We start from the raw sequence: 27,606 nt of genomic DNA on the forward strand, positions 1-27,606 counted from the left end.
CTCTTAGCACCTCTTATAAAGCCAACCAACACAGCATTCACACACAGAAAGTTAAGCTACAGTTCAGCATGAAGATCTTACAAGTGCTGTTATACGCCGGTTTTGTGAATTTTGCACTGGCTGGAATAGACGGAGCAAAATGGACATACTCGGGCAAGTGATTTTTTATTTATAGAGCAAAGAAGACTGTCATAAAAACTAAAGTTTGGTGCACGTTTGTACAATTTGGTGTTCGTTTAAAAGATACGACTGTTTTAAATTGCTAACCAATTTGTCCAGTAGGCTAAACAAACAAACAAACAAACAAAATTTATTTATAGCCTATAAAAAACATAATTACATTTCACATTTGTTTAATTCCTTTTACAATGTCCGATAGATGTGAACATTTAATAGCCTACATCTGGGTAATAAAGAAGTATTAGCTACAATGCTCTTAAAAAAAAAAAAGAGTTTAATTTTCTTATGTTGTCCTGCAGATGGAGATCTGGATCAGAAGCACTGGGCAGAAAAGTTTCCTGAGTGCGGTAAGACTAAACAGTCTCCCATTGACATCCAGCGCCGGAAAGTTCAGTATAATCCAGGAATGCCTCCGCTCGAGTTGTCTGGTTACGATGCGATGAAAGGACCATTTAAGATGACAAACAATGGACATTCAGGTATGCATTTTTACATCTCAGATCTTAAGCACGGACAGACTGACCTGTTAAAGTTATTAAATGGGTGTGCAGTATAAACCCACCGCATTTTAAATGTTTTCTTTACCACCTTGATGTTTGTCGCCATCTAGTGTGAGAAGTGTCACGAAAGTCTTCAATAAACGTGCAGAAATACACATATTTCTAATAGAGTATCTGCAAATGCCAGCCTACATTAGTGGGGGTCCAAGGCAAAATTAAAGAGGGGGGCCCTTTTGACAAATCTTTTAATTTTGTATCAATATTTCTTCCTAAAAATAGAATTGTACAATGTTTAAATAGTCAAAACCCATCTAACCAAGTGTTTGCATTCACAAAGGGCCAAAATGAAAACAAATATATATATTAAACAATCAGAAGGTGAAACATGTTTGTTATTTTTTATTGATTTACTTGACATTTATGATCATGTTTTTCATTATTTATTTTTTATAGTAAACTGAAGTTAAAAAGTATTACAGTGAGGATTTTTTGAATCACTAATTACATTTCTAAATATGTATTTATTATTTATTTTGTGTTGGGGCGACAATTTAAAAACTCACCTATAGGGCATCAACACAGTGAAAAGTTTAAAACACTTAAAAAATCACTTTAACTTTAACACTTAAGTGAAATTATTTTTTATAGTAAACTGAAGTTAAAAAGTATTACAGTGAGTATTTTATGAATCACTAATTATACATTTCTAAATATGTATTTATTAATTAATAATTTTGTGTTGGGGCGACAATTTAGAAACTGGCCTATTGGGCACCAACACACTGTAAAAAGTGCAAAGTTAAAAAACTAAAAAAAATTACTTCAACACCTAATTTTTGTTTTGTTTTATAAACTTAAAATTTCACTTAAGTTTTACTTTTTAGGTGTTACAAAGTGAAGTAATTTTTTAAGTTGATCCAACTTACAGCCTAGGCCGGCCCTGTGTAAACGCTTGGCTCTGTTTGGTGTGTTTAGACTACTGAACATTTTAAACAATGATATATTTAGTAAACAAAAGTATATAAATAAAAAAATCTGTCAAAAGAGCTCCACTTATTAATTTTGCCTTGGGCCCCCAACTAATCTAGGTTCGCCTCTGCATATCTGTATTGTATATTGCATGCTTTGCTCTAGCTAGTTTAATGTGACCTTAAACGGCTAGGATACTTTTCCTTACATTCATATTTTTCTTGTTTTCCACAGTGGAAATTCAGCTGCCACCCTCAATGACGATCACGAAAGGATTGCCAGACCAATACACTGCTGTCCAAATGCATCTGCACTGGGGAGGCTGGGACATGGAAGAGAGCGGATCAGAGCACACAGTGGATGGCATACGCTATATGGCAGAAGTAATAAAAATGACACATAAACTGGTATCTTATAAATGCAAAACATGCAGACATCCTGTAGGATTTGAGGTTTATCTATTTACTACACTACACGTGACTGAATTTTATTGTCAGGGATTATAGTAAATTTTCATTTCTAATAAAAATTACGGTAAATACCATTTTTTTATTTGTGTCTCTTAATAGGGTTCACTTTGATTTAGCAATACACAAGGACACTTTACTGTACATCTAAGATAACCGCACGTTACACAATTTACAGCGCAATACTTTAACACGTTCCTGTTTGATTTTCTGTCGTAGCTCCATGTGGTCCACTACAACTCTGGTAAATACAAGAGCTTTGCAGAAGCCAAAGATAAACCCGACGGTCTAGCAGTTTTAGCATTTTTTTACGAGGTAAGATAATATCAATGTAGTTCTTGTAAAGCAATCAATCATGTTTTATTATAAAGATTATTTTGTGCAATGCTGCCATTTTATGGGATTAAAGAAAACCAAGCTATCCCCAAATTACAGAAATATATGTTAAAAGAAAAGAAAATATTAAATGCAAAATGCAAATGATTGTCACTGTGAATGCTTTATGTTATCACTAGGAGCTCTTTTAGGAGCTGGGCCAGCACCAAATGACCCAATGTTGCCTGAAGCACATACCATGAGTAAAGTTAGACATGCATCTGCATTCACTAAACTAAATGGGTTAATTGATCAGACTATTGCCCGAACCTCTGCCTAAAATTCGGTTCCCACAAAATTGTGTAAATGCTATAAGTTCCTATTGCCATTATACTAGGACGACATGTGCTTTAGCAACACACCCACAGGCTTGTTGTTCTGCTGCAATACTGTATGTTTCTCTGTTGCATTGCAATTGATTGGGTAATAGCTGGGCTTTACATTATTATGAGAGTTTGTGTGTTGTGTGACTTTTTATGTACACACTATTAGAAATTGTCTAAATATATATGTACCCCAGCTTTCACTGGGTCAGTACCATTTAAAAAGGTCCTAATATGTATATTTATATTATATTTATCAGTGGCGGCTCGTGACTGCTCCTCCGAGGGGCGCAAATTCAAAATAAGTGTTCGGAGTGTCATGTGTGTTGCTTGCGTTTTCAAAATATGTGTTTGTTGCTTCATGTGAACCATGTGCATCACGTGTTTTGTCAAAATAAGTGCCTGCTGCATACGCGTCAAAACCGTTTATGATAAAAGAGATGCTCATGTTCACAAAATACACGCAAGACACTTACTTAACACTAAACTCTGATTATTCATTGAGATTGAGTATCTGGCAAACCCGAGCGTATAACCCTTTAGACGCGTCTGCAGCAGGCACTTATTTTGACAAGACACGTGATGCACATAGGATCACTCAACGCACAGAACACATTTTTTGAAAAAAGAACCACACACATGAAGGGCTACATACATGCATCGAGCGCCCTCGAAAAAAGAAGTCACCGGCCGCCACTGATATTTATTATATTATATTATAACCAGGGTTCGAATAATGTCAAACCTTGTCATTACAGCGTCGCCGTGATTTTACAAAGTAAGATGTGAACTTGAATCAATATTTTTTTTGGTCTTGGATCATTGTTTTTATCAAAGAAACCCTAAATTCCCCAAATACTGTTAAGTATCGCTTTGTGGAAGCGCAGCACAAACATGTTTAATTCATGTAGTATTTTAAGTATAATAAAAGTGTGGGACCCCCCCTAATTTATATTTTTGTTATAAAAAAAAACAAAATGTACTTTTGAGATGAGCTCTTCAGGTGTATGTAACCCTGTACAGCTGGGGTACATATTTTGACCATTTTATTCTGACAAGGTGCAGGTTGGACAGTTTGATGCATTATAGACAACTGTTATGTATATAGACATTGCCTGAAGTAATGCAATTGACATATGGATGCCTTTTGTTCAGGATGGGCATTTTGAGAACACATACTACAGTGATTTTATTGCAAACCTGGCAAAAGTCAAGTATGCAGGTAAGAGGTGTTTAACCTCTGAAAACATTGTACAGTATGCTCTAAGGTTAATTTTTGTGTTTTGTCTGCTATTGTTTCCTACTGTTAAAACCAAAGTGGCTTCACGGGTTTTAATGTTTACTCAAATTCACATTGAATATCTTTTAGAATTTAATGTATTATTTAAAATAGGCAACAGTTGTTTACACTAAGTGCGAATACAATTAGATACTATTTATACTAAATGCAAAAAGCATATTTTCTTGGTTATAAATGCTATTTAAAAGTAAAAGATATTTTTTCTATTTACACTAAGTGACAATATCAGCATTTTCTTAGCGATATGTTATTTACATGTAATAAATAAAATTATTGCAATAAGTCTTAATAGTACACTGCAAAGAGTGAGAACTGCTCTACTTTAAAAAAACTTACTTCAATTGGTAATACATAAAAAGAATTAAGTTTTATACATTTTACTCTGCTGATAAGTATATTGTTTTGTTACTGAAAAGTACTGCAAATTTAACTTTGCCAATTGTAAGGTATATTTTGTCTCTATCGCTTTCACAGGCCAGTCCATGGAGATCTCTAATATAAACATTCGCGCTATGCTCCCAGAAAACCTCAACCACTTTTTCAGATATGAAGGCTCTCTGACCACACCTCCATGCTACGAGAGCATTCTGTGGACAGTGTTTGATACTCCCGTCACCCTCTCCCACAATCAGGTGCGTCTCCTCCTGACATCTTTAAAAAGTTCACAGGCGTTTAACTTTTCTCACTCCCTTAAACTTTGAATGCTATGACCAGATCAGGAAATTGGAGAGCACGTTAATGGACAGTTATAATAAAACCCTGTTGAACGACTACCGCATTGCTCAGCCTCTGAATGACCGAGTGGTGGAGTCCTCGTTCCTCCCACGCCTGGGCAAAGGAGGTTAGGGAGGTTCTCCTTGTTTCCAGGTGCATGAGAAATATTAAATGTCAGGTCTGCAGTGCCTGAGCTTGTTCTCGCTTTTTCTTTGACTTCTTGCAGGAATTTGTCGTCAGGAGGAGATTGAATCCAAGCTTAAAAAGATTGAGAGCATTATTATGTCACTGGACAAAAAGATTATGACAGGTATTAACTTGCATGCCACAATAAGATTTGTTGTTTTTGCAATGTTATAGTGATCATATATAAATGTTTCTCAGGTTTCTTTAGTAGAGTACATCCAGAAAATACAGAATATGTGTATGTAGTATTAAAAACTGTATAAAAATTTTAACTGATGTGTCAAGTTTTTAGGGTAAACTCCCCTTCCACTTGAGCAATAGCAGGAAACTGCAGGATCTCTTGAACCTTAATAAAATTAAATCCTAATTTCTAAAAAGAAATTATTATTTTTATTTCATTCTGCTTAAAAACGCTCAAGATGTGTTAGGTGCCAAGAGAGGTTACACTAAACGCAGATGATGCCTAAAGAAAATTTATTTTTTTGTACATATTTCCTGTATTTTCTGTTTGTATCTTAATAAAATAGATTGAAAAATAAATATGGATAGACATTAAAACTTTTAAAACAACAAGTCTGGTGGTGGTGGCCTAAGACTTTTGCACAGTACTGTATATATATATCTGTCTCTGTATGCAAATAAAAACTGATATGTATTTGATTATCTTTTTCAAGGACCAACACCTACAGGTGAGTATTTTTGCAATAGCAGCTACTTTTATAGACTATAATAGTTTTGTATGTAAATTCATCATTTGTAAATACTGACTGTTTATGGTTTGTTGTCACGTTTTCATCCTAGGTCCACAAACCCTATCACCGCTGGTCCTGTACTTCCCTGAAAATAATGCGGAGAGGTATGCCTCTGTAAACTTGACCCAACCCATGTCTCTCAAGTCCTTCTCAGCCTGCATGAACATCCGTACACCACTCCTAAATGGAATGACCGTGCTGTCCACCTCAAGCATTGAAAATGAACTTGTGATCACCTTTGGCAATACAGTGAGTATTTGGATCGGCAGAGAGAGTGTAAATTTTCCCTTTAACCAGAAAGTCAGCGACTGGACAAACTATTGCTTCACGTGGGCATCAGATACTGGAAAGACGGAACTGTGGGTAAACGGACAAGAAGGCCAAGAGAAGTACATTAAGAGAGGCTATACTATTTCACTTGGAGAATCCCTCATTTTGGGAACGGACCAGGATGGCTTTATGGGGATCTGGACAAAGAATGCATTCGTAGGTTACATGACGGATGTAAATGTGTGGAATTACGTGCTCAATAAGGATGAGATAACAGAGCAGATGCTTTGTAGTAATGGGAAAGTTAAAGGGAATGTAATGAGCTGGGGTATTACACAGCTCAGTCTGTATGGTGGAGTTCAGCTTCATGCTGAGCAGGTTTGCCCCTGAGAGAGAGAAAGCGCCACTGCCCACCAATGGGCTCTGAATCATTTCATACGAATGTCAATATCAGCAATATTAGCTTTGCTTACTTAAGCTGTATTTTGTCTCAGGGCAATAAAATTCAAAGCGAAGCTAAAAAATTATCTTTTATTTACTTTGCATCTATATGTAAGCATTTCATTGTACTTTTACTCAAATTAATAATGTGAACCATATCTAATAAACAATATTTGCATTGTTGACATTGTGTTTGATGTTTATGCATAAATGTAATGAAAATGTATAAAATTAAACTATATTAAAAAAACACATCAACTGAAATTCAATTCGTTTTATCCAGGCAGCCCTCAGAGAAATGTGCTCTTAATTTCCACTTCATCGCTCTCCGCTCTCATTTCTTTGAACTCCGAGTCACCCACAATCTCCACCTTATTTCTCTCAGCAAAAAGCTTGCTGATTTCCAGAAAAGTCTTGTTTTTGGTTTCTGGGATGACCACCCAAATGTAGATAAGTGTGACGAGACAGATGCAAGCAAAAATGATGAAGCTGTAGGCACCAAGACCCCTCTGTAGATAGATATACAAATAAAATATATGAGCAAATCAATTGAGGAAAACCTTTTTTTTGTCTTTCAAAACATTTATGTTGTGCTTTCATTGTGCTGAAAGTTTCATTTCAGTCCAAAATGAATGGTAAGGACCTTCGAAAAAACAAGTTTTTAAATTCCAGTACACATTTAAAGGGATAGTTCATCCAAAAATGAAATTTTATCATCATTTACTCACCCTCATGTTGTTACAAACCTGTATTAATTTTATTTGTTCTGATGAATACAATGGAAGATATTTTGAGAAATGTTTGTAACCAAACCGTTTTTGAGCACCATTGACTTCCATAGTAGTATTTTTTCTACTTTGGAAGTCAATAGTGCTTTAATCTCTTTAATAGTTTGTGGAAATGTTTTTCTTTATGAAACCATTCAGCCAAAAGTGGTTCTTATATGGCATCATGCAACACCTTAAAGGGGCATTCCACTTTTTTTGAAATATGCTAATTTTCCAGCTCCCCTAGAGTTAAACATTTGATTTAGCGCTATGCTAATGGTCTAATCAGATTCAATGGATTGTGCTAAGCTATGCTAAAAGTGCTAGCGCCAGACCCGGAGATCAGCTCAATGGGTTCCAAAACGGTAAGAATCAAATGTTTAACTCTAGGGGAGCTGGAAAATGAGCATATTTTAAAAAAAGTGGAATGTCCCTTTAATTTTGAAAGGTGTACTGTACAATACACTTTATTTGCCAGTGATGCGTTTGAACTCTGACCTCTAAAAATGGGAAGACCAAGCCGACTGTGAAGTTTGATAGCCAGTGAACCGAGCCAGCTACCATGAAAGCCGGGGGTCTGGATGACTGCCTGAACATCTCAGTGGTGATTACATAAGGTATAGGACCTGTAAACACAACACAACCTGTCAAAACTTTTTTATAGGCTGAATCACAGTGCAGCTTTTACAATCTGTTTTATAGCCACTTTAAAGCACAATCTCTTGTGCTCACTCTAGCGTTTTAATGTAAAGTCCATGAAATGCAGAATAAATCTGTTCTCATTTCCCACAAAGGAATAATACAGTTTGAAGGAAGGTGTGGATGCAACAAAATCCCTGCTATAAATACATACTTGGGCCAATAGCATGTCCAATGACGTAAATAATGACACAAACGATGCTGACATATGGTATCCAATCAAGTTTCGTCTGTGAAAAAATGAAAACCAATTATAGTCATGCATATCTTTAGCACTTCATTACAGTTTTGCATTTGGTAGATGCTTTTATATAAAGCAACTTAACAGTACATTACACAGTATACATATGTCAGGGTTTGAATAAGTGTTTATTGTTATACCTGAAAGTGGAGAGCTATGGTCAGAAGTACACAGGCGGCACAGCATATCCCAAAACCAATGAGTAGCAACAGCTTTCTGCCAGATTTCTCCACAATAAACACCTATGGAGACATTCTTGTTTCTGAATCATATGATAAATGGGGTCCACAAAATGAGTATAAAACTATAAGTAGAATAAATAATGTGAATATACACTCAACTAAAGGATTATTAGGAACACCATACTAATACTGTGTTTGCCCCCCTTTCACCTTCAAAACTGCCTTAATTCTACATGACATTGATTCAACAAGGTGCTGAAAGCATTCTTTAGAAATGTTGGCCCGTATTGATAGGATAGCATCTTGCAATTGATGTAGATTTGTGGGATGCACATCCAGGGCACAAAGCTCCCGTTCCACCACATCCCAAAGATGCTCTATTGTGTTGAGATCTGGTGACTGTGGGGGCCATTTTAGTACAGTGAACTCATTGTCATGTTCAAGAAACCAATTTGAAATGATTTGAGCTTTGTGACATGGTGCATTATCCTGCTGGAAGTAGCCATCAGAGGATGAGTACATGGTGGTCATAAAGGGATGGACATGGTCAGAAACAATGCTCAGGTAGGCTGTGGCATTAAAACGATGCCCAATTGCCACTAAGGGGCCTAAAGTGTGCCAAGAAAACATCTCCCACACCATTACACCACCACCAGCCTGCACAGTGGTAACAAGGCATGATGGATCCATGTTCTAATTCTGTTTACATCAAATTCTGACTCTACCATCTGAATGTCTCAACAGAAATCGAGACTCATCAGACCAGGCAACATTTTCCAGTCTTCAACTGTAAAATTTTGGTGGGCTTGTGCAAATTGTAGTCTCTTTTTCCTATTTGTAGTGGAAATGAGTGGTACACGGCTGGGTCTTTGGCTTTTGTAGCTCATCTGCCTCAAAGTTGTGCGTGTTTTGGGTTCACAAATGCTTTGCTGCATACCTCGGTTGTAACAAGTGCTTATTTCAGTCAAAGTTGCTCTTCTATCAGCTAGAATCAGTCGAAGCATTCTCCTCTGACCTCTAGCATCAACAAGGCATTTTCGCCCACAAGACTGCCGCATACTGGATGTTTTTCACACCATTCTTTGTAAACCCTAGAAATGGTTGTGCGTGAAAATCACAGTAACTGAGCAGATTGTGAAATACTCAGACTGGCACCAACAACCATGCCACGCACAAAATTGCTTAAATCACCTTTCTTTCCCATTCTGACATTCAGTTTGGAGTTCAGGAGATTGTCTTGACCACGGCCACACCTCTAAATGCATTGAAGCAACTGCCATGTCATTGGTTAACTCTTTCACTGCCAGCGTTTAAAAAAAAAGTTGCCAGCCAGCGCCAGCATTTTTCATGATTTTCACCAAAGTTTAATGCCTTCCAGAAAATGTTCTTCTTTAAATATATAAACATACAATATACCAAATGAAAGAATAGACCCTTTCAAACAAAAAAACCCGTTTCATCCTACCTTTAGTGGTTCTTTTGTAATAAGCTTTTGAATATGGGTAGGTTTCTGCAAAAACACCACATTTTGAGCAAAAAGCTGAGATAATTCCATTTTCGTGACGGACTTTTCATAGAGATCCCATTCAGAGCAATCTTTAAAACAGACACGGACATGCAGCCACTTGCCATAGGCCGCTTGCCAACTTTTTCCGGGTTTAAAATAATAGCGGTATTGCGGAAAGACGGAAAATCTCGTCATTGGTGGGGAAGCGTTTTCTCTTAATTGACGAGATATCTCGTCAATGGCGGTGAAAGAGTTAATTAGATAATTGCAGTAATGAGAAATTTAACAGGTGTTCCTAATAATCCTTTAGGTGAGTGTATTATAAGTTTAAAATAAGAGAATTACTGTCTTACAGCTGCTATTGTCATGAAAACATTCACAGCTCCCGTTCCAACTGTAACGTACTGAATATGATCCTCTCTCACTCCAGCCGAGCTATAGATGCTGTCAGCATAGTAATAAATCTAAAAATAGGGTTAAAGTTTAGATGAAGTTTAGTTTAGATTCTGCCTTAAATGAAATGTTTTTGCTTTGAAACAACTGTGCTTTTACGCTGACATCACTTTGGCTCTGTAGGTGCAATTGGATAATATTTAAAAAGCTACTGTATATACAGTATATGCCTAGTCCTAAAGCCCAGAGAATGAAAATTTTTAACCATGTGTGATGTCATTACTGATCTGATCAACATGTATTTTTATGCAAACTCTGGTATCTTGCTTTACTACGCTAAATGGGTATGGGTGGCATTTCACGTTACATGTAACTTTAAAGAAACTGATTGCGCCACTGAGGAAAATATGTTGAAAGAGATAAGTTGTGAAAATTGTATGTTGCAATGCAGTGCTTACCGCATTGACACCTGACAACTGTTGGCCCATGTTCATGATGATAACAGACAGCAGCTGCCAGCGCAGTGAGCGGAAGGTGAGGAGATTCAGCACAGATAGTCGACCTTCTGCCCGCTCTGACTGGTCCTCAATGCGCATCTCACTCAGTTCTTCATCTACATCATCCCAACCCCGCAACTGCTGAAGAGCTATAACACAACCAGAGGGCATCACACAAACCCAAGGTTAACTCATGACACATTAAATGTTATATTTTTATTTCTATATTTCATGCATATTTTCTGTTTCATGCTCGAATGTATTCTGCAGAGCTATCGTGCCTGCACGATATTGGTAAAGCCTGTCTGGCATTGCAATATTATGTTTTTTTTTTCTTGCGGTGTCTATTGCGATAGGTGACTTGGTTTGAGAGGAATTAACTTCTGCCTTGCATTTCTTGTATAACTCAGTGATTTTTACAGAGAAATCTGTGATTCCTATCTGCCGTTGGAAACTGTTCTCATAATAGTCTAAAAATAGTTTTACTTTTGGAAAAAAATGGCATGTTTGTTTTGCGATGTGACTATTGCAGATCCATGCATTGAGATGTCGATATTGTGCAGTCCTACTCTATAATAAAATGGAACTGAACACATGATTTTCTTCTTTACGCCATTCTAGCATCTATGGCTATATTCATGGCGAGAACCGGTTAATCCAGGAGTGCCCCACCCTGCTCCTGGAGAGCTACCGTCCTGCAGATTCATACACAGGTTAGGGGTGGGGCAATTTGCATGTTTTTGGCCTGTGGGAGAAAATCGGAGTTCAAAAAGTACACTTTTGTAACTAAAAGGTGCATATTGATATCAGCAGTGGCGGCCAGTGACTTCTTTTTCGAGGTTGCTCCATGCAAAGTTTGTCACAACATGTATGTAGCCCATCATGTGTGTGGTTACTTATTTCAAAATATATGTTCGGTGCATTGAGTGAACCTGTGTGCATCACGTGTGTTGTCAAAATAAGTGCCTGCTGCAGACGCGTCTAAAGGGTTTATGATAAAAGAGACACTCGCGTTTGCCAGATACTCACATAATCTCATGTGTAATCAGAGTTTACTGTTAAGGGAGTATCTTGCGTGTATTTTGTGAACGTGAGCGTCTCTTTTATCATAAACGGTTTTCGCGCGTGTGCAGCAGGCACTTATTTTGACAAAACACGTGATGCACATGGTTAACATGTCGCAACAAACACATATTTTGAAAACGCAAGCAACACATGACACTCCGAACACTTATTTTGAATTTGCGCCCCTCGGATGAGCAGTCACGACTCACGAGCCGTCACCTGCATAAAAGTCCCTTAAAGGTGTACTAAAACAGCACATATAGGACCTTTTTAAAAGGTTGGCCTACTGTCCTAGTGACAACTTTTGTACCCTTTTTTTCTGGGAGTGTGTCAAGAAGAAAAATTTCTGTACATTACATTATTACTTTATGGCTATTTCAATGGAATTAGATTCTCAGTCATAAAACATATATAGACAGTTTCAGGAGTAACAACATAAACAAATGGCTGTTGTGGAACAAATGCAACTTCTGGGTTGACTTCCACATATAATCAATAACAACAGTCCTGTGTTTGTCCTTTGAGCCCTGTTACAGTAGTTTATTTCTGATTAAAAGGGAAATAAATGAAGAGTAAATTACCTTTATGCATATATCATATCTAATGCGTATCTGAGCTAATGTTACTGTGTAAAATTAATGTACACAACGTTGGCTACAGATCTTTGAATTCTTGCCTGGCTGCCAAACCTCTCCGCACAATTGTGATCCATACTCGTCGTCTCCTCTCGTCTTTAGCAAACCAAAACATTTAATATTTCAACAAGGTATTTGTTTCAGAGATCAGTTTAGCCACTAGTCAAAGTGATAAATAAATACAATCCGGAAGTTCACTAAGGTTCAGGCGTGTAACCGTGACAACGCATATGTGTCCAATGAAACTGCTCCGATTTTTCCTTTTTTTATTATCACAACAACTCTTCCTGTACCTTTCCTGGCAGTTCCTTCCTTGCCCTTCTGTATAAGCATATAACGTGGACTCTCTGGGAAGAAGGGTAGAATCAAAAGTTCAATGAGAGCTGGAATCCCTGTGAGACCCAACATGATGGTCCAGCCTGATGAAGAAGAACATTAAACATCACAACTAGGAGAACTCATCTCAAGAAGCAGTTGGAGACTACTCTGGGGTCTTTACATTACAAAAATATAAAGGTTAATTTAAGCAATGTCATAGAAGAACCATTTTTTGGTTTCAGTCAAAGGTTCCTATTAAAGAATAATTTATGTTCACTACCAAAAAATCTTTGTGCAATAGAACTGTATGTTTATGTTATGTATATGCTTTTTATGAAAACTGACAATAAAACTTTTAGGAACATTTATTACAGATGAATATTACACTACTATAGTGACTTTAGTGGAAGGAAATAGATCATCACAAATAGAGCAGTTCAAAAATAATTCATCTTCAAAATATATATGTTACCTTCTTTATTGCCCAGGATACTACGAATGCCAAATACCTGGGCAGTTAAAATGCCAATGGTAATGAAAAGCTGGGGCACAATCCCAATGGCCCCTCGGAAATTCTTGGGTGAGAGTTCGCCCAAATACATAGGGACCACATTAGAGGACAGGCCTGGTGGAGACATGCGAATATGAAAAACATACTGATTTGCTAAAACAGAGCTGATCAATACTGATAATGTTTTACAGACCTGCACAGATGCCCACCAGAAAGCGTGCAACAATGATGATCTCAAATGACCTCAACACTTCACTCACACCCATCATTACAGCAGGAACGATAGAGAAGATGTTGTTGAACAGAAGTGTACCTTTTCTGTTTTGGAAGGTATGTGGTAAAACATGAGGATTCACATGCAACAGAAATAGTAAACACAATGATCTCCATATACAAGTATATAATTACCTATTTACCTTCCTAATTTATTCACCAATGGGGCAACCACGAGAGATCCAAAAAACCCACCCAGTGGATACATGGAAACAGTTATAGACCACAGGAGGGTCAGAAGATTTTCTGTTATTTGACCATAGCGATCCTCATATATTTGGGTGTAGAACTCCTGCATTTCCTTTAATCAAAATACGAGAGTATTGTTTAACACATATGATATTGATTATAAATCTATATAAAGTTGTATGGCAACATATAACAATTATGTATAAAGACAGTAGCCTACTGGGGCCGGTGAGTTGATAACAGCAACATTGTAGCCATATTGAAAAGATGAACCAAATGCAGAGATCAAAGCAGCCAAGGCCAGGACCAGTGTCAGCTTCTATAACACAGCATGGATAATGCTTAAAAAGATTCATTACAGTATAATGAAAGTGAGTGACCAAAGGTGAACAATGCTGTCTTTTACCTCACTGTTACTGTTACAAACTAATAGGCAATGAATAGAATTTATAACAAGTGCTTTATTTCATATTAGAATAGAAAATCTATTCAAAGTGGACTCACCCCCTTCCTCTCACATTCCTCCACTTTTATATCTGTCTCCATGCTTCAGTTAGAAACAACTTGAGTGAAAACCCCTGACTGTCATTATTTATTTATTTTGTACCATGGACTTTGGAGTAAACCCTGATAACCAATGTGAAAGTTGTTTGGTTCTAAAACAATTTGTTTTCGAAAATACACTGTACATTGGCGCCCTCTACAGGTGAAAAATGAGAGCACATTGAACAGATCTTCCTTTCAGGACATACAATAATTTTTTTATGTTTAAAATAATGCCACTCACTCCATGAGGAACGAAGGTAAATAATGAACAAATATGATGTGTTTGAAAGTTAATTACGGTATTTTAAAAATGAATGGAATTGGCTGCCCCAATTATCACCGTCCTCCACTGACCTTCATACTCCATTGAGAACTTCCCAGACAACCTACAAATTTGCGGATTTTAATTAAAACCTTACTAATCACTGGTTCACATCCGCGTTATGAAAATAATAGCAGATGATTTAAGCTAACTACGCCAAAGTAGCTTTTCAAGAGTAGAAGAAATTCTGGATAATTGAATAATTACTCACTGTCATGTGCTGAAGGAAAAATATTACAGTCAGGAATAAATTAATTCAGTAACACTAATCCTTTAACTCGGAAGAGTCTATCATTTTCTCAGCAACGATTGCCGAGTTAATGGAATAAGTGAACGCGCGCACGCACGCACACTCACGCACGCACTCACACGCACACACTTTCATTTTTTGACATTCCGACATTCACGTAATGACTTTTATATACTGTACAAACTGTATATTTTATCCCGTAACACAACCATGGTCAGAAAGTACTGGTTTTACTATCTTTTTGGGGAAATTCGGTCCCCACACTGTAGGGTTTACCACATACAAACACACGCGCGAGCACACGCACGCATGCACGCACAATGAATAATGAAATATAATAAGTTTAGTAATCGTAAATGTGCCCTGTTGACTCTATTTGTGAAACTATTTATATGATTATAGTAAAAATATATATATATTTTTTAAATAAATAAAATGCATTTAAAGGAAAACACCACTGTTTTCAATATTTTACTACCTCAACTTAGACGAATTAATACATAGCTACATTTTTTCAATGCGTGCACTTAAATCTTTGTACAGTGCCTCGTGAATGTGTTAGCATTTAGCTCCATTCATTCCTTAGGATCCAAACAGGGATGAATTTAGAAGTCACCAAACACTTCTATGTTTTCCCTTTTAAAGACTGTTACATGAGTAGCTAAACCAATAAGTATGGTGACGCAAAATAAAACTTTTGTTTGGAGCCATAGGAATGAATGGGGCTAGGCTAAATGCTAACTCATTCACGAAACACTGTACAAAGGTTAAAGGTGCACGCATTGAAAAAAGATAGGTATGTATTCATTCATCTAAGTTAAGGTAAGAACATATTAAAATATTGAAAAACGGTGGTGTTTTCCTTTTATTTTTGTTTCTGTTTATGCAGCAGAATCTAAGATCCAGGGTATTCACTGAAGAATGATCAATTTTATAATAGAGTACATGTAGAAATTAACATGGAAATAGGTTAAAATCGATATACTGTCAGATTAATAACTTGCCACTGACTCTTGTGCAGTGACAATGATGCTGTTGTAAAAGCAAAGAGTCCCAATACACAAAGCAATTCAAGTTTAGCTTCATCGCATGAAGCTTCTCCATAGATTCTCCTCGCTTGGACTTCATAATCATCACCCATCAATAAAATGAAATACGGTAATCCTATATATTCCTTTATATAAAAAAACACAGAGACACTTGTGTAGTGACAAGGCCCACTGCATTTCCAGGCCTCTTGATCAGCATCGTACGGACAGTAGGGGTCTCTGTCCGACTAACATCCAGTCCCCTCCTGCAGTGCAGCACTGCAGGCTTTCTCATTCTTATTCCTCATTCAGCAACTCATTAATCAAATTGATTGTACCTCATCAACTTAAACAGAGATCCTCAGCTGTTTATTTCAGCAGGTCAAGGGCTGAACACCCCGATGGGGTTTGTGTGAGATGTGTCTACACAATGTGTCAGATGTGTGGGTTTATGAAGCTCTTGTTTGGTTATGCTCTGCAGTGATATGCTATAGGATAAAACAGAACATTCAGTAAGTATTATCTTTAGTGAAAAATACATATCATAAAATTTTAAATAAATACAAATGCAAGTTCTTTGTGTATGTGTGATTTTACCCATTGATTTTAATCTTTGACATAATCTTACTCAGTCAATATTAAAGATACCAAGGTAAATTTTTTATAGAATGTTCTTCATATTATAAAGGAAGATTTAAGATTACATTATGTAGACTGTTAGCTTGATTTTCAAAGATAGGGTCACCTATGAATAGTGTGTGATAACAGAATAATGTGTATTACAAATTATATGCAGAATTTAGTGTTGCGTAAATTAAATCTGTCTTCCAAAGGGCAAAAAAAACCTCACTTCTGTTGATAATTTGACAATTGGATAGGAGTGACATGCCAATAAAATGTGACTGTAGATCAAGAGATTGTTCTGTTCCAGCCTGCCAGTTAAACATGTCAGTGAATTTGTATTTACAGCAGAATTAATGACACACACTTCAAAACTGACTGTCGAGTCATTTCCCATCCCCTCAATAAGCTGCGGTTATGATCGAGTCACAAGACTGCCTTGTCAAGTGATGCAGTCTCAGGGTCAGTGATATCACTGAATATATAACCAACGTTGCAACATCCTCTTCTATCAGGTCACACAACCAGTAAACGCACTGAAAACAAGATTGGCTATTGTGTATAGCCTGTGCCTTTTCTTCAGGTTTTTCAGAATGGTTCCTCTTCTTACAAACTAAAAGCAGACCTGGTATCATGCGGCGACAATGCAGAAGTCTCTAATGCATCCCGACTGTGGTGAAACTATAGTTTGGACTGTGTCTGTTATATTGCATGCGTCATCAAATATTTACAGAGGCTCAGCTACACGAAATGCATAGAAGCAAAGGCCCTGATGTGCATTTACAGAAGTGCATGTTAAAGGGATAGTTCAACCCAAAATGAAAATTCTTTCATCATTTACTACATGAATGGTTCGGTTACAAATGTTCCTCAAAATATCTTCCTTCGTGTTCATCAAAACAAGAAATTTACACATGAGAGTGAGAAAATGAGAACAGAATTTTCATTTTTGGGGTAATTATCCCTTGGGGGACATTCATGATGAATCTTTTTATAATTTACAGATTAATTGATTATACTTTAACAGAAAACTGTGTGCTGTAAATGTTGCTAAATATGTTCATTAATAATCAAACATGCAATGATTTACAGATATCACTTACTTTATTTAAATATAAAATATGTTTGTTGTTTAAATATAACTGCATAGTATGCCATGATTAAAATACACCCACTTTCACTTCCCATCTTGTTTCAAATGCATTGTGTGCATTATGAATAGAAGTGCATGTTGTTGCTAGTGTCCTCGATTAGTTTTTTTGTCCAGCAAGGACATGCAACTCTGGCATACTGCAAAGTGAATGCAACAACGTATATATTACCATACATATATATGTACATTACATCATAATTCATGTTTTGCGAATATAAAGAAATCAGCTTTGTATTTGCATTAAATATTCATGTGCTTTTGTTGAGGGAAGAAAAGATCCCTTATAAAAACAGTTCACAGTACATTTGCCATTTTGGTCACTAGATAATAAATTGCTGTATCCTCGCCTTCCCCTGAGCTACAGATCTCATTTCTATTTAAATGAACACGAAACATCTGCGGAAGCGATACGAGAACAGATTCGAGAGGCTGTGGGAGACAGAATGCCTCCTGTGTAAAGTGCTGAGCTAGACCAGTAACATAAAGTGCGTTTGTGTTACGTGCTCTGCGGATTTTGTCCATGTGACCGCAGTCCCCTGTAATCCCTTTAGGCACTTGGTCAAACAAGAAGGTAATGGTTCTGTTACAAATTACCAAACAGCCATAAAAATATTCGCACTGTGCTTCATCCAGCCTTCATGCGCTAAAGATGAGCTCTATTTAACTTCCCATATAGGATGCCATCACAACAACCATTAGTCCTCACTGTCCTCCCAAGTTTGGGGACTTGTGCTCTCCTCAGCGTGCGAAGGCGTATTCGCCGTAAATTCCCTCGCCCTGTTCTGGGACACCGACTCCGATTTCCAGCATCTGTTATGACCTTTGCAGCACAGCCAAGCCTGCAGTCGTGATCGGATTGAGGGAGTACACAGAACAAACATTATGCAGTTCGCCGCTCCTTGAAAGGTGTTTCCAATTCCCTATAGAGAAAACAGAGCACTTCATTAGACCCACTGGACCGCTGAATGCAGTAAAGTCAAATAAAGATAAATTGAATTAATAAAGTACACAAATAAATTAAATTACACTTATGGTGGAGCAAGGGTACGCAAGCAAATTAAGCGGAACCGCGTGCAATTGACCAAGAGTCTCGCACTTACATGCAAGGTCACCAGCACTGGGTTTTGCCTCGCGGGGGAATCGGATAAAAGGAGCAGGAAGCGGACGGTGCTCCACACGCGGAGCATGATGAAAATGATGGGGATGAGGGTGAGTTTCCGATCTGCCATTGAAGACATTGAATGAGAGACAGGGGTGCTCGTCAGGATGGGGCGGTACTCGGACAGGGCCGTATGCTACAGAGAGAAATAAAAAAGAGATCACTGTTATATAAAGTGGCATGGCAGCATTTTAGGGGTAAAATCAAAAACTTGCAAAAACTTACTTCATGCACAAGCAAAGAAGTGCTTTCACAACCACACAATTATTCATTATTATTATATATATTATTTTCACATTTGCATAAAGACAAACTATACTTCAATAGTAAATTAGGACTGACATAGACGACAGGCTATGTGGATTTTTGTCAGACTTTGACAACTTGGTTGGTCAAAAATCTACAGCCTTGTCAATGCATAAACATTTTTCACAATATCAGCCACTGAAAAATACACATCAGTTGACAACTAAATTTAAAGGGATAGTTCGGCCAAAAATGATATTAAACCCATGATTTACTCACCCCCAAGCTGTCCGAGTTGCATATGTCCATCGTTTTTCAGACAAACACATTTTCGGATATTTTATAAAATGTTTTAGATCTTTCAGTTGATTAAATGTAATGTTACGGGGTCCACACATAGTCCACGACCTTCAAGTCCAAAAAAAGTGCGTCCATCCTTCACAAATTAAATCCAAACGGCTCCAGGATGATAAACAAAGGTCTTCTGAGGGTAATCCGCGCAGTGTTGTTGTAGAAATATCCATATTTAAAACTTTATTAACGAAAATAAATACCTTCCGGTAGCGCCGCCATCTTAGTCGCATCCGCATTCAGGATGAGAGCTTACGCAGCCTACGGAGGCTACTCTGCTGCTGCTCAGTGCCCCCGCCCTCCGAATTTGTCATACGTCACTAAGAAAAGTGCGTACACGCTAATACTCTCTCCTGAATACAGAGGAGTCTAAGATGGCGGCGCTACCAGAAGGTATTTATTTTCGTTAAAGAGTAACTAAACCCTAAACCAACTTTTTTTAGTTAATGATCTGTAAGAATGGGGCATTATAAGTGCTGTTCATTGATTTTAGTACGTTTTTTGACATTTGGGTATAAAGTGTTTCAATACAACAATATATGGTGTAAAAACGTCTGAGTGCTGCCCTCTTCAGGTTGAACGGTGGCTACTGCAGTTGAATTTTCCTATTGGATGTTGGGTCCAAAAAATTACTTGTGACGTAAGCAGATTCAAGCTCACCACGCCCTTGTTACGATCTCACCACACACTTAGTTCGTCCCCTCTATCTCCGTTGGGATCTGCCCACTTTTCTTGCATTTTTCAAATATTGCCAGTGGGTGGAGTCAAATATGGATATTTCTACAACAACACCGCACGGATTACCCTCAGAAGACCTTTGTTTATCATCCTGGAGCCGTTTGGATTTTTTGGACTTGAAGGTCGTGGACTATGGATGGACCCCGTAACATTACATTTAATCAACTGAAAGATCTAAAACATTTTCTAAAATATCCGAAAATGTGTTTGTCTGAAAAACGATGGACATATGCAACTCAGACAGCTTGGGGGTGAGTAAATCATGGGTTTAATATCATTTTTGGCTGAACTATCCCTTTAATGCATTCAAAACTTTTAAAGGTAATGTCAAATTTTTTATGTGCTAATAAAATGCACGGGTGAGTTTAGGACACTCTTTGACATTGAGATGAGTGAATAAAACTGAATTCACCCTATAAAAGATATGTGTTCATTTCATAGGTTAAAGGGACAGTTCACCCTAAAATTAAAATTCTGTCATCATTTACTCACTCTGATGTTGTTACAAACCTGTATAAATTACTTTGTTCTGATGAACACAAAGTAAGATATTTTAAGATGTGTTTATAACCAAACAGAAGCCCCATTCACTTCCATAGTTTTCTTTTTCCTAACAGTTTGATTAACTTTTTCGGTATGTATATACTCTGCTAAGCTTAAACCTGAAGCTTTATATAAGCCACAGTGGACTTACTGCTCTGCGGATGTGTATCTTAATAAGGATGTACAGGACTGGCAGTGTGACATAGGCGATGAACTCCCAGATTTTTCCTGTGAGCAGCATCCACAGGACATGGTCATCAGCATGGATGTTTACCCAACACCAGCCAACGGACACCTCAGAGGCATCATAGCCAAGCTTCTGCAGAGAGAGGGCCGCTACAGTGATGCCGAAGGGAACACCCCAACTAACAAACAAATCACAAGATCAGACCAAGGTCATGATAACTTTATGAACATCAACAAACGTATCAATTATTAAATGTAATAAAAGACCATTGAGCCCTTTACTGATATTTATCTCCACATAATTCATTATATAATATCTGTCTGTTTGTCAAAATAATATTTCAAAAAATAAACTCATCAAAACTATGCAATAACCTAAATGTAACATTGTAGATTATGTTGTGACAAAAAAAGTCAAAATAAATTACAACTTTGTTATATTTTAGCATCTTTTTGAGTGTGGGGGGGGGGTGAAAAAGTGATGTACACATTCAAATTAATATAATTCTGGCATTTTTTTTAGTTTAGAAGTCTAAATTTTCAAAAAAAAAAAAAAAAAGAGGTTTGTGTTGGTTTGCTGCATTCTCTTGTCACAAATGAATAAATTACAGTTACTGCATAGTATTATTACTGCTAAAAGATTTTGAAATATGAAAACAACATTCTTAGATCTTTCCAACAATATATAGTTTGTCTTGATAGATTAAAATTTACATGAAAAATATTGAAGTAAACTTAAGTGTCCCGCTCATGGGACAGCGTCAGTTAATGAAGTAGTAACCCTTCGATTAGAATTTGTAAAAATGTACTTATGTACGCATTTTTTTGAATTCCCACCATGAGATGCTTTTTAACAGTACTGAAGGACTTCCTATCTCTTCATCTTTTATATTTATTCAGCCGAACAATTTTTTAAATAATGTTTTCTAAGAAAAAATAATGAACAATTATTATTTTTATGTAATAACATTATTAATTATGACATTTTTATTTTATTGTATTGTATATTAATTGTGCATTAAAATAATTTCAAACATTTGAGTATATATCCACAGTTTACGAAATTTTAAGATCATGAGGAACATTTCAGTCAAGGTAGTGTGTTTGGTAGTGTAGAGTACTAAAGTGTTCAGAAATAAGCATTATTATCTTATTATCTGTAAATCTACATCAGGTAAACATAAACAGAACTCCGCTGTGATTGTAAAAATAAAGACCATACTTTTTTTAATTAATTATTATTACTTGCATTACATTTTATTTAATTACATTTAATAATAACACATATTTCTAATAATAATACATATTAACAAATGTACTTTTAAAGTATTATTGTTAAAAAAAGACAAAGAAAATACTAGTTCAATATTGTTCAATCTAGCTGACACAGCAACAGTAGTTGTTGGCACTTGGCAGCTTTTCAGCTTACCTGATAAGATGAAAATACAGCACCAAGTTATCGGCCTGTCTCTGACTGGACTTCACAATAAAAATGTATAAGTAGATCGCAATCGCCACGGTCCAGAAGAATGAGCTGGTGTTTGCGAATGTTGAAATCGCTGCTTGTGTAATGCAGTCCAATGAATCCGACTGGAAAATACTCCAAACTCCGTAAGAGTACGAGAGCGCGGACAACAGGTCAGCAACAGACAAAAAGACGAGCAGTTTGCGCGGTGTGGTCCTTAGATCGAGCCAACATACATATGTGCATATTAATAAAAGTGACCCAAAAAACGAAAGCGCACATGACATCAGTATAAGCACCTTCTCGTAAACATACACCTCGGTCTGGTTCTCATCCGCCATAGCTTTGGTGTGTAACAATGTAGCAATATAGTCTTATTTAATGCATTACAAGTCAGCAGAATGTTACAGAACTGTTAAAAAGTCATAAATCCACTTGTAGCCCACGGAGATTTCCAGTGTACTTTTCACTGACGAATTCGTTTCCACGAAAAACAAGACGGACTTTAAGATCCAGAGGCTTTACAAACCGGTCAAACAGCTTTCTCACAGCTGCTGAGAAGGCAAAGAAATAGGTGTGAACAACTGCACGCAAACTAATCGGCGCATGACATCACAGTATCGCGAAAGCAAGTTAAAATACAGCTTTCTCGCGGTACTGTGATGTCATACTACGTTGAGTCTGCGCATCTCTGCATGAAGTCCACCACACCAATAACAATTCAAAACATATTGAATTTCTTCCGTAATCCATTCATTCCCCTTGTTCTAACTAAACCTCATTCCGTTTTAAAAACAGGTTAATCGTAAACCTAACAACAACCTGTACTGTCGAGTTGTGATTTCTACTGGATTTTAAAAGTTTGCGAGATCTTTGACTGGCACGCGCCACCTGGAGATATTTATAGTTTATTATTTATTGTCAATCAAACGCGAATCATTTTACTTATGAAACACCTTTATCACAGTGGCGCAATAAAAACTGCTTACAATTAAATACATCTGTAATTACTATAATAAGCCATCAGATGGCGTAATTTAAGCTTCCAAGCGCTGATTAAATATTTTATTCATGGATGTAAATTGTCCTCAACAGCACCCAAATTTAAAGATTTAACAACTTTCTTTTCGACTGTAACCACTTATTTATGACGCTAAAACAATAAAAAATTAATAGTGCAAAAATGTTACATTAAAAATGTTATTGAATGTTTCCTCATTTGTTATTCCATTCTCTCTTTTTTTTATTTAACTCTGTATTATTCTATAAAATTTATGTGATCATTTTAATGAATTTACTTTTTTATCTTCCTTATTTAATTAAAACTGCATTGTTGTCCAAAGTGAAACTCCATTGTCTGAGATAGATTGCAATAGGCTGTAATTGTATTATCTGAATACTTAATAGAAACTGAATTTTCAAGTGCCTTCTTTTTTTCTTTCTTTAAAAGAGAAAAATAAAATCGATGCATCACCATGTTCCTTCATTAAGGGCAATGACAAGTTTTCTTCTCAGTGAGCTGTGTATTCAGCTTGTTCTTTAGAGGGATCTGAATGTGTTTTAGTTCCATGCACTGCAAAAAATAATTCTGGCATATATCAGTATAGTGAAATCAAATGAAACCTCCAATTCTGCCTAAGAAGTATAGCCACCTAAAAGTTGTCTAAATTCATCATGAGTGATATACGATGTGATAGATTGTTTTGGTTTACAAGAAAAATAAATATGTATTCTGTACAAATGTAGATATGTGTATGTCTGATGGGGATCAGGAGGTCGGTCTAACAAAATCTGGCAAGTTTTAAGCTTCTTATCACAGATGGAAATGAAATTCCTGAGCCTGACATAATACACTAACATAACCAGACTTACAGATAAACAGCAATAAATACTAAATCAGTAAATGACTTTAAGATAAAGACTAGGGCTGTCAAAAGATAAAAGTTTTTGTTTTCCTAATATATTTGTGTGTAATTATTTTGTATATATAAATAAACACATACAAGTATAAATGTAAGAGTTTCTATTTATGTATAATTTTTTATATTTATAAATAATATAAATAAATATATTTGCATGTAAATGTTTCTTAAATACATACATGCATGTGTGTATATTTATACAAGATAATGACACACAGTTCACATACATATATTATGCAAAAACAAACTTATTTTGTGTGCGATTAATCACGATTAATCTTTTGACAGTCCTAATAAAGACACATAATTGTAGCAGTTAAAAATAAAACATAGTTTATACACAAATTGTGCTAATATAATGTGACACATATAGAAAAAACAACAATAATAATAATAATGACTAATGATTGTTTTATTTATTTTTATTGTTTGGACAGGAGATACACTTGATAAATGCTAAAACACAAATCATGAAATGTGTATTAAATAAATAAATAAATGTTTTACAAACATATTATCAAACCAGAAGGCAGAGTACTTTGTAAGCTGCTATTTTTGCCATCATGATAATAATATATGTTTTGGTCCATTAGCAGACTTAATGATGAACTCATCAGAACACAAGCTGAATATGTCATCAGACGGCAAGCTAAATATAGGCCAAAAAACAAACAGGACACAGCACGTCGTAGTAACACCGAAACTGCGAATCTAGTCAGTTGATTCTCAAAACAACAGATGACTAAATCCCCCCTGATCAACATGAAACAACAAAAAAGGAAGAAAACAAGTACTGCACTTCTTATGAAATGATCTTAAACTATGAGAACAAAACAGAAAGAACACTTCAAAAACACAAACATATTGTATAAGCATCAATCTGTTGCTGTATTTACGAGATCAGTCAGCTGAGGAATTACTGTGGATGCTATGAATGAAGATTCGTGCTTAGAGGAGAGCTCGAGGTTTCTTCTTTCTCTGCCTGTCTGTATCTCCGCAGCTTGAGCTCACGGGTGGGTGGCTGAAAGCGTGAGTGGGGTCGGATGGATGGGCCTCCCAAGGTGACGAGTTTCTGCGGCAGTATACTTGCTGATTGCTTCGTTCTCACTCCACACAACAACCAGCTAAGACACTGCCAAAGAACCACTCACAGCATTGCCCTCCTTCCATCATTACAGCATCTTTCGACCTCAGTCCAAATCTCAAGGGGCTTTTTAGATATGACTCTCCGTCTCCTGCAGGGCATGGATACTCTGTCCATGGAATCTCCGCAGTCTTTATATAACAGCTGGGCTGTCGATTTCCCCTCACAGAATAAATCCTAGTTCTGCTTTCTGTTTCCTTAGGTGAAAGGATCTCCTGAAAACACAGAAAAAACACCTCATACTTCCAGTTTATTACACCTCAGCAGTGAGTGCACAAACAGTGCTGTGTGAGGTAATTGAAGCGTTCGAGTGACAAATAAAATTTTGGGACAACTGTAACAGAACACACAGTCAGGCCTGTGTGCCTCTGGAGATTTCTGCAAACTTGAAACACAAGTTACATTACTTACACACATCTCACGTCCCCACAGCACACTTTAAAAAATGCAGGGTTATTTCCAACCTTTATGACACAACCATGGGTTGAAAATAACCCCGCATTTTTTAGAGCAGTGGTTTTCAAACTTTTCGAGCATGCCGGCCCCCTTGTGTACGGTGCATCCCCTTGTGCCCTCCCAAGACAATGTAACATCCTAAAACTTTAAAGGAAAACACCACAGTTTTTCAATATTTTACTATGTTTTACCTCAACTTAGATGAATTAATACATACCTATCTTTTTTCAATGCGTGCACTTAAATCTTTGTACAGCGCCTCGTGAATGTGTTAGCATTTAGCCTAGCCCCATTCATTCTAATGGATCCAAACAGGGATGAATTTAGAAGCCACCAAACACTTCCATGTTTTCCCTATTCCCTAAAGATTGTTACACGAGTAGTTACACGAGTAAGTATGGTGGCACAAAATAAAACTTTTGTTTGGATCCATAGGAATGAATGGGGCTAGGCTAAATGCTAACACATTTCAGAAGCGCTGTACAAAGATTAAAAATGCACGCATTAAAAAAAGATAGGTATGTATTAATTCATCTAAGTTGAGGTAAAACATAGTAAAATATTGAAAAACTGTGGTGTTTTCCTTTAAATTTTAAATAAACAAAACATATTGTATAATAAAATGTAGTGCTGTTGGTTAAGTAGACATATTTATTCTGAGGTTTAATTACACATTTATGATAAATGTATTATTTTATAAAAAGTTTGATAACCACTGTTGCACACTTGACTTTGTTTAACACAATTAAACCGTTCTGCCGATTCTAAAATAAAAAATAACACAAGTCCCTACAGTAGGCCTGGCAGCAATGGCAACTGTATGACTCAGGGTAGAAAGTACCAAACATCACAAGTTCCATCTCTCAGTTGAAACATAATAGATGTAAGATTATAGCATCATACACAGAAACACTGAGCTCCAGATTAGAGTTTAATAAGACATTAGCTCATAACACTTACCTTTAATAATCAAAAGACATCATGCAAGACCTGTGCACATACAGTCTCTTAAGCCCTGATGTGAAAATCATCTTAAACCAGCCTAGGGAGGGTTGCTGATCTCTTATTCTTAACTGGTCCACCAGTTGGTGTCCCCCAAACCAAGCTGTTTGTACAGCATATTAAAATTCAACTTATATCCGGAAGAGAAAGACACAACACAATAAAGAAAAAAAGAATGACAGAAAAATGTTAAAAAGAGCAAATGCCACACCTCGGGGAGGGGACAGCACACCTTCCTTTATTGCTTAAATGAACTATGCTCACCCCCCGCACCGTGGGGCCATGACTCACTTCTCATATAAACGCTGAATCTGGGTTTAAAGAGTTCAGCCTATATTTGCCCATAACAAACTCTTAGAACGAATGTGTGTGAAAGAGCAACAGAGCTCGCATGAGTGTGTCATATGTTTGTGAGGGAGATGAGGGGGCGGGAGTTGGCCCGGACTCTGATTTGTTGTTCGTTTGTACGGAAGCTCTGTGAAGGCCCTGTCTGTTGGTATTCCCCACAGTGAAGCTATTTCGGGCAAGCAGCTTCTCTCTTAAGGTCCATGCCACAAAAGAAGAGCCTCCGCTCAGATAGGACCAAGACCGTTCTGCTCGTATAAAACATAACGGGTGAGTTAGAGTAAGCGTGGGCGAGCGGAAGTGAATAACAGCGAGGAAGAGAAAGCGGAGGCACAATTGAAAAAGAACAAGAATCTGTACAAGGGACAAAGAAAG

At 36.8% G+C, this 27,606-nt stretch overlaps 3 protein-coding genes and 1 long non-coding RNA gene across 5 annotated transcripts; 2 read left to right on the forward strand and 2 right to left on the reverse strand.

Annotated features, from left to right (window-relative positions):
• ca6 (carbonic anhydrase VI) lies at positions 1 to 6,660 on the forward strand. The gene is made up of 10 exons (XM_065285864.1): positions 1 to 153; positions 480 to 659; positions 1,884 to 2,032; positions 2,336 to 2,431; positions 3,970 to 4,036; positions 4,589 to 4,746; positions 4,829 to 4,955; positions 5,055 to 5,138; positions 5,689 to 5,703; positions 5,816 to 6,660. The coding sequence occupies exons 1-10, from the start codon at positions 69 to 71 to the stop codon at positions 6,424 to 6,426; spliced, it is 1,572 nt and encodes a 523-aa protein (XP_065141936.1). The 5' UTR covers positions 1 to 68; the 3' UTR covers positions 6,427 to 6,660.
• slc2a5 (solute carrier family 2 member 5) lies at positions 6,554 to 15,202 on the reverse strand. Its single transcript, XM_065285865.2, has 12 exons — positions 14,259 to 15,202; positions 13,975 to 14,073; positions 13,709 to 13,866; positions 13,486 to 13,610; positions 13,254 to 13,406; positions 12,757 to 12,882; positions 10,725 to 10,912; positions 10,227 to 10,337; positions 8,325 to 8,426; positions 8,098 to 8,173; positions 7,743 to 7,870; positions 6,554 to 6,986 (listed from the first exon to the last, which is right to left on the reverse strand). The coding sequence occupies exons 1-12, from the start codon at positions 14,298 to 14,300 to the stop codon at positions 6,768 to 6,770; spliced, it is 1,527 nt and encodes a 508-aa protein (XP_065141937.1). The 5' UTR covers positions 14,301 to 15,202; the 3' UTR covers positions 6,554 to 6,767.
• Positions 10,808 to 21,011, forward strand: LOC135775562 (uncharacterized). 2 transcript variants are annotated; one of them, XR_010543907.1, is made up of 4 exons: positions 10,808 to 10,948; positions 11,385 to 11,476; positions 13,484 to 13,622; positions 20,890 to 21,011. It is a non-coding gene; the product is annotated as an uncharacterized lncRNA (long non-coding RNA). The 2 variants fall into 2 exon arrangements; XR_010543906.1 differs by lacking the exons at positions 13,484 to 13,622; positions 20,890 to 21,011 and adding an exon at positions 12,769 to 12,901.
• On the reverse strand, positions 16,619 to 22,906 carry gpr157 (G protein-coupled receptor 157). Its single transcript, XM_065285866.2, has 4 exons — positions 22,327 to 22,906; positions 20,863 to 21,076; positions 18,775 to 18,969; positions 16,619 to 18,594 (listed from the first exon to the last, which is right to left on the reverse strand). The coding sequence occupies exons 1-4, from the start codon at positions 22,701 to 22,703 to the stop codon at positions 18,370 to 18,372; spliced, it is 1,011 nt and encodes a 336-aa protein (XP_065141938.1). The 5' UTR covers positions 22,704 to 22,906; the 3' UTR covers positions 16,619 to 18,369.
• Positions 22,907 to 27,606: the final 4,700 nt, after the last annotated feature.

The sequence above is a fragment of the Paramisgurnus dabryanus genome, chromosome 21, assembly GCF_030506205.2.
Source record: "Paramisgurnus dabryanus chromosome 21, PD_genome_1.1, whole genome shotgun sequence".
Classification (NCBI taxonomy): Eukaryota; Metazoa; Chordata; class Actinopteri; order Cypriniformes; family Cobitidae; genus Paramisgurnus; species Paramisgurnus dabryanus.

What these genes read in the sequence shown, in the direction of transcription:
- ca6 (XM_065285864.1), top strand. Translation starts at nt 69, where the DNA reads ATGAAGATCTTACAAGTGCTGTTATACGCCGGTTTTGTGAATTTTGCA. An exon ending in GGCAAAAGTCAAGTATGCAG is followed by an intron (nt 4,037 to 4,588) that starts GTAAGAGGTGTT and finishes TCGCTTTCACAG; the next exon opens with GCCAGTCCATGGAGATCTCT. An exon ending in TCACCCTCTCCCACAATCAG is followed by an intron (nt 4,747 to 4,828) that starts GTGCGTCTCCTC and finishes TGCTATGACCAG; the next exon opens with ATCAGGAAATTGGAGAGCAC.
- slc2a5 (XM_065285865.2), bottom strand. Translation starts at nt 14,300, where the DNA reads ATGGAGACAGATATAAAAGTGGAGGAATGTGAGAGGAAGGGG. An exon ending in AGTTGTCAGGTGTCAATGCG is followed by an intron (nt 10,338 to 10,724) that starts GTAAGCACTGCA and finishes CCCTATTTTTAG; the next exon opens with ATTTATTACTATGCTGACAG. An exon ending in TGGACATGCTATTGGCCCAA is followed by an intron (nt 7,871 to 8,097) that starts GTATGTATTTAT and finishes TTGTGTTTACAG; the next exon opens with GTCCTATACCTTATGTAATC.
- gpr157 (XM_065285866.2), bottom strand. Translation starts at nt 22,703, where the DNA reads ATGGCGGATGAGAACCAGACCGAGGTGTATGTTTACGAGAAGGTGCTT. An exon ending in AGATACACATCCGCAGAGCA is followed by an intron (nt 18,970 to 20,862) that starts GTAAGTCCACTG and finishes TTCTCTCTGTAG; the next exon opens with CATACGGCCCTGTCCGAGTA. An exon ending in CAGTGCTGGTGACCTTGCAT is followed by an intron (nt 18,595 to 18,774) that starts GTAAGTGCGAGA and finishes TTTTCTCTATAG; the next exon opens with GGAATTGGAAACACCTTTCA.